Raw genomic sequence first — 9,734 nt, forward strand, 5'->3', positions numbered from 1 at the left:
TGGGCGGTATGGCTAGGTAGACGAACCCCGGCTGAGTTGTTCTGAACGGTCTGATCTCCATTCTGGTCCGGTTTCATGTACTGATCCATGGACTGAGGCGCATCATTCCCTCTCTTCAAAAGGATTTGTCCACAAATCTGGATCATCTGCAAAGAAAGGAGATAGATCAGAAACATTGAAACTCGGAGAAATATCAGACTTACCTTTCAGATCCAGTTGATACGCATTGTCACTGATTTTCTTAAGGATCTGAAATGGTCCATCGACCCTAGGCAAGAGTTTAGACTTCTTTTCCTTTGGAAAGCGTTCCTTTCTCAAATGAACCCAAACAAGATCACCCTCCTCAAAAATGACCTTGCTTCTTTTCTTATTTGATTTTCTCTCATAGATCTTTGTCTTGGCCGTAATTTTGGCACATACTTGCTCATGCAACTTCAGAATGGATTCTGCCTTCTTCTTCCCATCTGTACTAACTCTTTCACTCAAAGGCAAAGGCAAAAGATCAAGTGGAGACATAGGGTTGAAACCATAAACAATTTCAAATGGAGAGAACTTAGTAGCAGAATGCACAGAATGATTGTATACAAACTCAACATGTGGCAAACATTCTTCCCAAAGCCTAAGATTCTTATTAACCAAAGACCTAAGCAATGCAGACAAAGTTCGGTTCACAACCTCAGTTTGACCATCGGTCTGAGGATGACAAGTGGTCAAGAATAACAGTCTAGTTCCTAGCTTAGACCACAAAGTATTCCAAAAATAGCTAAGGAACTTAGCATCTCGATCAGACACAATTGTTCTAGGCATGCCATGCAATCGGACAACATCTCTAAAGAATAGTTCAGCAACATGCACAACATCATCAGTTTTATGACAAGGTATGAAATGAGCCATTTTTGAAAACCTATCAACTACCACAAAGATAGAATATCATCTGGCCTTAGTCTTAGGCAATCCAAGCATGAAATCCATAAAGATATCTACCCAAGGGTGAGTAGTCTGGATCAGTTGCATACAAGTCTTTGATAAACTCGAACCCAAGAAACTTGGTCTCAAGAGTGGAAAGAAGAACATACCTTCTGGACAAGGCATCAGCCACCACGTTTTCCTTACCTTGCTTGTACTTGATCACATAAGGAAATATCTCAATGAACTCGACCCAACGGGCATGCCTTTTGTTCAACTTATGCTGGCCCTTGAGATGTTTCAAAGACTGGTGATCCGTATGAATGACGAATTCCTTAGGCCAAAGGTAGTCTTGCCACGTCTGAAGGGCCCGGACCAAAGCACACAGTTCTTGGTCATAGGTAGGATAGTTGAACGTGGCTCCTCCAAGCTTCTCACTGAAATAAGCAATAGGTTTCCTATCATGCATCAAGACAGCACCAATACCTACACCCGAGGCATCACATTCGATTTCGAAAGTCTTAGAAAAATCAGGAAGAACAAGTAATGGGGCTTGAGTCAACTTCCCTTTTAGGATCTGAAACGCCTCTTCTTGGGCTTGTTCCCACTTGAACCCAACGTTCTTCTTGATTACTTCGGTGAGAGGGGCGGCTATAGAGCTGAAGTTCTGGACAAACCTTCGATAGAACCCGGCCAGGAGGTGAAAGCTTCTTACCTCTCCCACGGTCGTTGGACTAGGCCAGTCTCGTATGGCCTTGAACTTTTCCTCATCCACTCTGATTCCATCTGCACCTACAACAAATCCTAAGAAGACCATGTGATCTGTCCCAAAAGAACACTTACCAAGATTAGCAAACAAACGTTCTTTCCTAAAAACTTCAAGAACAGATTTCAAAAGCAATTTATGATCCTCAAAATTATTGCTGTAAATGAGAATATCATCAAAGTAGACAACAACAAAATGGCCAATAAAGGACCGCAAGATATGATTTATCAAACGCATGAATGTACTAGGTGCATTGGTAAGGACAAATGGCATGACAAGCCATTCATACAATCCTAGTTTAGTTTTGAATGCGGTTTTCCATTCATCACCTTCTTTCATTCGAATTTGGTGATATCCACTTTTCAAATCAATTTTAGAAAAAACAGAGGAGCCATGCAACTCATCTAGCATGTCATCAAGCCTAGGGATTGGAAGCCTATACTTTACTGTAATGTTATTGATGGCTCGGCAGTCCACGCACATGCGCCAGGAGCCATCCTTTTTGGGCACAAGGAGGACAGGAACAGCACAAGGGCTAAGGCTCGCCCTGATGTATCCCTTCTCAAGAAGCTCTCCAATCTTTCTATGAAGTTCCTTCGTCTCCACTAGATTGGTTCGGTAATCTGGCCGGTTTGGAAGAGATGCACATGAGACGAAGTCAATCTGGTGTTCAATGCCTCAGACTGGTGGCAATCCCTTAGGATTCTCATCTGAAAACACATCAGAGTATTCCTGCAACAAATCGGTAAGATCACTCGGAATTTCTGGTGCAATGATAGAAGAGGAAGCCATTAGAGTTTCTTTGTAAATAAGCAAAAGAAACGGCTGTTCTGAGCATAAGGTTTTCTTTACCTAGCTTCCCTTGATAAGGAAGTTTGAGTTCCTAGGAGATACCTCAGGTTCGGATGGTTTTGGCTCTTTGTCTCGGCTCTTCTTCAGCTGGAGCTGATCTTGGTGGACTTCGGCCGGTGAGAGAGGAACCAAGGTGATCTTTTTCCCTGATGATCAAAAGAGTCTAGGTTGGTGTAACCGTCATGTATTGTCTTTTTATCAAACTGCCATGGTCGTCCTAGCAGGATATGGCATGCGTCCATGGGAAGGACGTTGCAAAGGACCTCGTCCTCATATCGACCAATTGTGAGAGGGACCGCGACCTATTACCGTACGTATTGTTCTCCAGTGTCGTTCAGCCACTCTAATCTGAAAGGTCGAGGAAGTGGTTTGGTTACGAGTCCAAGCTTCCTGACAAGAGAATCACTAGCAACATTAGTGCAATTACCACCATCAATAATCAAAGAACAAACTTTATCTGAAACTAAGCATCGAGAATGAAAAAGATTCTCCCTTTGTTCTCGTTTATTGGTTTTGGGTTGAACACTCAATGTTCTTCTGGTAACAAGAAGTGGACCGTGAGCTGGGTAGTCGAGATGTTCGTTCTCATCATCATAGATCGGCTCAAGTGTCTCATCAAAGGTCGGTTCTAGATCAATGTATGAATGTTCTTCAAAGATCGGAACAAGGCTTTCGTCCATGGCTCTCATGGCGACTAGAAGTGGCCCTTGGTGTGGATAGTCGAAGGACTCTCCTTCCTCATTAAATATAGGACTGTGGTCGTCCTCGTCCTCTAGATCGTCGTGATCCTCCTCGGACTCTACTTCGCCAGTCTCGAAGAGGATCATCACTTTCTGGTTTGGACACTTTCTGGCATAGTGGCCAAGGCCTTGACATCTATAGCACCGAATGTCTCTTGCTCGGTTGTTAGTCTCAACTGCTTTACCTTTGTCATCACGAGCCAGGGCATTAGTCTTAAAACAAGTATTTGTTGTGATCGGAGACTTACCTTTGTCTTGATAGTTAGGTTTGGGGGCAAAGGCCGGTTTAGCGTAGCTCTTTCTTTTGGTTTGCCGCTCGATCAGAATAGCCTTGTGTAGCATTTGTTCCATACTAACATACTCCTGAAGCTCCATTCGATCTTGAATGTCTCGGTTGAGACCTGAAAGGAATCTGGCCATAGTGGCGTCTAAGGGCTCGTCTACGTCCGCCTTGAGCATTAAGACCTCCATCTCTTGGTGATAGTCCTCCACGGATTTGGTTCCTTGTAGCAGACGTCTGAGTCGTTGGTGGAGTTCCCGGTGGTAATGTCTTGGAACGAACCGTCTCCTTATCATGGTCGAGAGATCATCCCAAGTAGAGATTGGTGGTCCGCCATTCCTTCTCCTGTGAGTCACAACTTGATCATACCAGTTAATAGCATACCCAACAAACTCAGCTGCGGCCAATCTAACCTTTTTCATTTCAGAAAAATTTTGACAATCAAAAACAAGTTCATATTTTCTTTCGCATTCAAGAAAAGCATCTGGATCGTTTTTACCATCAAAAGTTGGGATCTTAAGTTTCACCCCACATAAACCCTCATCAGTTCGTTCAGTTCTAGCAAAAGGATTGACATCACCTTGATCACGGTTTTGGGTACCTCTCCTAGGACGGTTGATGGATCGATCATCTTGGTTCTCCTCCTCTCCGACTTCTTCATTTGGCCGGTTGTTCCTCTGTGGGCGATCTCGCCTGGTTCTAGAACGGGCCGGTTGGCTGTTTTGGATCTCATCAAGTCTGAGATGGATCTGTTCCAAACCTGCATTCATAAGGTTAGCCATAGAGTCATTGAGAGCTCTCATCTGCAAGTTAGATAAACCAGCATAACAATTTCCAGTTTGGTTCCTTTCTTCTTCACTGTCCATAGTTCCTGAAAAGCCTAACACAAAAGATTGGTACACAAACAAAATTTCTCACACACTCAAGTGTTTGATCTCGCCCACTCTTAGTCTTTCTCGCCCACTCTTAGTGTTTCTCTCAAAGTTCTAAGAGAACAAGACTAGTAACTAGTTGGGATTTCCAATCAAACGGGAGTAGTTTTAGATAGAAAGATAAGAACTTTGGTTTTGAAATCCGTTTTAACCACTCTAAGGTTGGATTTCTCTTTAGCCAGCACGATTTCTCTTCCACCACCTAGCCACTAATCGAACTTTTGATTATTATTTTTCTGTTTTTTTTTCTTTTTTTTTTATAGATCTCTTTTCTTTCTTTTTTTTAATATAGATCAAGTGGTTGGTAAAGAGAGGGTCCGGATTTGAGATAGATAGAAGAAGATGAACAGATTTAGAAAATGGAAGATGAGAAGATGAAACGATGAGAAAGATGAAAAGATGATACCACTTTGATACGTCCTAGATTCGGACAAGGATCACTCAATGGGATTTTGGATATGAACTCGCCAAAGATGGGAGAACTGGATGGTTTGAAAGGCGACACACAAGGTTGCGGAAAGACCTTATGATACTACCGGCTTCGATTGTGGTTTGGAATGTTACGTCAAGATTAACAAGGGAAGATATGTTTACTTGGAGAATCACTCGACAAGAAACAAAGACTGTTCTAAGCAAAGAACAAAGAGATAAACTCATAAACTTAAGGGAAAATCGATTGATTCATTATGAGAAAGAGTTTACATACTTATACTACTTGTAGTCAAAGAAAGACATTAATAAAAACACTTAGGAAATAACAAAGTTGACTGAGAATGTTGAAAGGCAGTGAAATAACTCTTCAGATCAGATCTGGTCAAAGTGACTCTTCGGCTGATGTCCAGATTCATCCGGCCATGTTGAAGTCGCCGCGGTATGGAGCTGGACGAACGCGGGGCGGTCTGGACAGTCTGTGGCCTGATCAAGCAGTGTACTGATGCGGCCTAAGTCTTCAGATAGCTGGATGATTCGTGCCTTAGAGAAATCTGAATGATAGAAGTCCATGAGAGTGTCGGACATGAGACTTAATCCATCGGCTTGATCTTTAGAACACTCGGTTCGCACCAAAAGGACCAAGAGAGAAAAGTTTCGATCATTTTGGGAAACCTCACGATCTAAGTCAAGCCTGGCTCGGCTGTTGGCTTTGGCTTGTCGAGATGGCTGGGAAGGACGCATACTGGCTCGGTCAGTTCGGAAGTCAGGATGCGGATTTGGTCGAAGCTTCATCCCGGATGTGAGCGGGTCGAGGCGGTACACGGCTCGATCGTCATGGGCGGTACGACTAGGTAGACGAACCTCGACTGAGTTGTTCTGAACGGTCTGATCTCTATTCTGGTCCAGTTCATGTACTGATCCATGGACTGAGGCGCATCAGTAGGCCATATGAAGATGATCGATGGGCAGTAACACAAAGAAGGCATAGTTGATATCACAGGCGGAACGAGCAAAAGACCTTGCATCCTCCTACTAAAACCCATCTTCCCATGCCCTGAATGTTTACCTCTGTGACATCGTTGTGGCAGAGTTCCGCTGCTAGCCTATCTGCCCATTTCGTCATCTTGATCACACCAGTAGCACAAAATGAGTTGGTGGCTACACATATACGATTACGTAAGTCACAATATAGCATCCTTCATTTTAGCTTTTACTTCAGCGGTTATTAGTTTGTCTTCAATATCAATAAATTTTTAGCTGTCCATTTTATTATAATCTTAACTTACGTATCCTGGTTACTTTTGTATTAATACTATTTCCACATGTATGTTAACGTTCATCGCCATGTCGTCTCTAAATTTATTCACAGATACAGAGTGGAAATATTTGTACACGGTAACAGGGACAAAGCAACTTTTGTGCCTCTTGGAGACTCCGGTGCGGAGCCTATTGGGCGTCAAGTTTCTGAGCTGAACTATGTGGAGGTAATTAAATTTCTCAAAAACTACACAACTCTCGAGACACTAACAGCTCTCTCACTTTGTGTTGAAAACTTCCAGGCTAATGGGTCTAATAGTAAGTCATCCAACCCAGCGGTGAGTTGTGACGAAGAAAACAAGGCCAACCGCCCCTACGCTAGCACTTAAAAGGGTTCCTCACTGGACATTGGCACTTGATGGCCCACGTACTTCAGCATCGCTACATTACAATTGTGTTTCGTTTTTGAGTTTACGTACCCCCTTTTTACAGAAGTTCAGTATGCATTTGTGGTCAACTTGCAATCTATAGATCTTTAAACATTTCACTTGAAAAATAAATTGTATCCGCATACAAATGGTTACATATTTTTTTAATGAAACAAATGGTTACATTGCATAAATCAAATTTACATTAACCACTAACATGTAGATTTACATAAATTTAGTTACAAATACTTCATCAGATTTGACGCTATTATTCAATAAATGTATACACGTATATATATCTCCCTTATTACAATTATATTTCATTTCATATAATCTATTTATTATGTATGTGATTCACAAAAATATAACCATTCTAAAATAATGCTCATTGTAAATAATAGATACAAGTTTGTTTGGGTAAGTCAGTAACAATGTATTGTTGTTCAGTTCAAAAAATAAAACAATGTATTGTTGTTACTGTGTAATGTGACTTTTACTAATTCACGAAATTTGGAAGAGCACTTTTATACATTTTAAAGATGATGATTTCATCTACAATCAAATAGAAATCAAAATAGTTCAACAGGTCCTGTTCTTTACGTAATCAATGTGATCCCTTTAAGCGATCAAAAGATAGTTTAGTAATTGCCAAAAAGATTCACTCCTTACTAACATCACTGGTTTCTTTTTTCCTTAAGACATAAAGCATTTTCTAAAAAGGTGTAATCTAGAAAATAAACCTGTCAAATACACCACTTCAAAGTGAACTAATTTCTTGAACAAGTTTCAGGGTAATTGAAATAATTACTCTAAATGTAAGACACACATAAGATTAACGACGGCAGTATTCCTCGTGAATTTTTCGTAAAAGAGGCTTGACGAGGAATTAGCGAGGAAACACGTTTCGTCGTTACTCGTTCGTCGTAACGTAGATTTCCTCGCCAATTCGTCGTAACTTAGCGAGGAAAACATTTCGTCGTAAAGACGAAGTACATCATTTCATCGTAAAAACCACGTAATTATTCCACATAAGGAGGTCGCTATATTTCCTCGTAAATACCTCGAAAGGAGTTCCTCGTAAACTACACGTAAATATCTAGAAAGTATTTTCGAATAAAGTACACGTAAATACCTCGAAAGTATTTCCCCGTAAAATACTCGTTTAACCTTCCTCGTCATTTCCTCGTAAACTTTCCACGTAAATAAGTCGTAATTTAGCTACGAATTTACTTCATTTTTTTATTTTACAGAATTTAAAAATATAATTAAAAAAATAATTAAAATTATTTAATTTATTAATAAAATTATAATTTAAAATAAAAATCAATACGAAAATATTTTATATATAAATAAGTTTTGAATTTATAATACAACAACCGGAAAACAAATAACTAAGGGTCGTTCATCGCTCGGTAGAATTCATCACTCCTCCTCTCTACATCTGCCTCGGCATGTGTGTCGGATGATGACTCGCCTGGAATGGGATTTTGTCGTCGCATCTTGCTCAACAAAGACTCCCATTCCGGATTTGTGGCCGCTATAACGTCCAAGAAGCCCTCGACTCCACCCACACGAGCTGTGAACTCCTCTGAGCGGACTCTCTACGCAGCTGCTCGGACTCTCTACGCAGCGCAGTGACTTCATCTTCCCGTGTCTGAGCATTAGACGATGTCGCTCTCGGAACATCGTTGACGGAACCAATCCCCAACGTACGTCCCTTTTTCTTAGGGACAACCTTAAAAACAAAAAAATAAATATTGTTAGTAAACTTTTAAAGTTAAATTAAATGAATAATAAAAAAAATTAAAATTTTAAAAAATTTACCTCCTCGTAAATCCTATCCACTTCAAGTGTGGATAAGGTGCCGGATAATCCGTCGGTGGACTACTGGGTCAGGTGGGTCTGGCGGTCGTCAACCTCAGCAACCAAGTCGTTGAAGATTTGCTCGGACTTGCCATCTAGAAATTGGCCCGCCTTGTTCTTGTGGGTCCTCTCGCAAAGTTGCAAAAGAGACGGGAGTTGTCCCGTCTCTTTGGCCTAAAAACATTTAAGAAAGTTAGAATATATATATATATATATATTAAAATATTAATTAAATAAATTATTTAATTATCATTTCGAAACGGACACCGGCGTGGAGTTTATGGCCCGTAGAGTGAAGCATCGGCCCGTGGCCGTGCTCATCTACCGTGTTACGGGAGGCAGAGCAAGACTGGGGGATTCTAATAGAGTCAGGATCCAGCCAATAACGGATGAGATCATCCCACACATCCGTGGTTGGCTCAGCGGGTTTGCAACGCTCATACCCCTTCACGATCCAGTCACCCTTCCAGTTGGAGACCGTGTCCAACAAGCGAACTTTCGCCTTCGCGTAAAACACTTTCCTCACCCTCTCATTGACCCCCATAGACCAATGATATTTTTGTTGTAAAAAAAATTAAATTAATAATTAGTTTTTAAAAAAAATATATATAAATCATAAAAAAATTAAAGTATATATAATTGATTAATAGTAACTTAGTGCGTAAATTTTGAACTACGTCTTTTTGACGTAGATCGGCGTCTTTTTCCAGTTCGGATGTGGCATGGAGAAGTAACCTTTGATCGAGTCGGTTACATCCGATGCAAGACATCCATCAACCCCAAACCTGAAAAAAACAAATTTAAAATATAAATTATTTATTAATGTTATAAAAGAATTTTAAAAGAATTAAAAAAAAATTAATGTAACATGCCACAAAATTCCATCCGGTCGGTCGGGGTCTATGACTGGTAAACCTTCTCTACCTGGCTGACCGAGAAGGTCCTCGACAGTGTACTACGAGTAAGGAGCACTCGGAGGCACCATCAAATCGGGATGAATCTCGGCGGGCATCGGAGGAGCCATCGGAGGAGGCACATGAGGAACCGATGGTGCACTAGAAGAAGGCGACCGAGAGACTCTCTGAGATGACTAAGTCTCGAGGACAGTCTCCGGACCCGAAGAACCGGGAGCTGAAGAAGAACCGGGAGCCAAAGAAGGCGGGTCTAAATGACTACCAGGCTCACGGAACATTTCTCTGTAATGGGGAGTAAGCATGTTCTTTCAAATGCCCAGCAAAAAAAAATAATCTTTGAAGTTAACATCAATAGTATTAACAA

The 9,734-nt window shown here is 41.1% G+C and overlaps 1 protein-coding gene across 1 annotated transcript; it reads right to left on the reverse strand.

Annotated features, from left to right (window-relative positions):
* Positions 1-946: 946 nt before the first annotated feature.
* On the reverse strand, positions 947-4,410 carry LOC106330753. Its single transcript, XM_013769173.1, has 2 exons — positions 2,902-4,410; positions 947-2,335 (listed from the first exon to the last, which is right to left on the reverse strand). Exons 1-2 carry the CDS (start codon positions 4,408-4,410, stop codon positions 947-949), a joined length of 2,898 nt encoding a protein of 965 aa, XP_013624627.1.
* Between the last annotated feature and the right edge of the window lie 5,324 nt (positions 4,411-9,734).

This window comes from Brassica oleracea, chromosome C3 (assembly GCF_000695525.1).
Source record: "Brassica oleracea var. oleracea cultivar TO1000 chromosome C3, BOL, whole genome shotgun sequence".
NCBI classification, from domain to species: Eukaryota; Viridiplantae; Streptophyta; class Magnoliopsida; order Brassicales; family Brassicaceae; genus Brassica; species Brassica oleracea.

What these genes read in the sequence shown, in the direction of transcription:
- LOC106330753 (XM_013769173.1), bottom strand. Translation starts at nt 4,410, where the DNA reads ATGGACAGTGAAGAAGAAAGGAACCAAACTGGAAATTGTTATGCTGGT. An exon ending in TTGTCAGGAAGCTTGGACTC is followed by an intron (nt 2,336 to 2,901) that starts GTAACCAAACCA and finishes ATTGAACACCAG; the next exon opens with ATTGACTTCGTCTCATGTGC.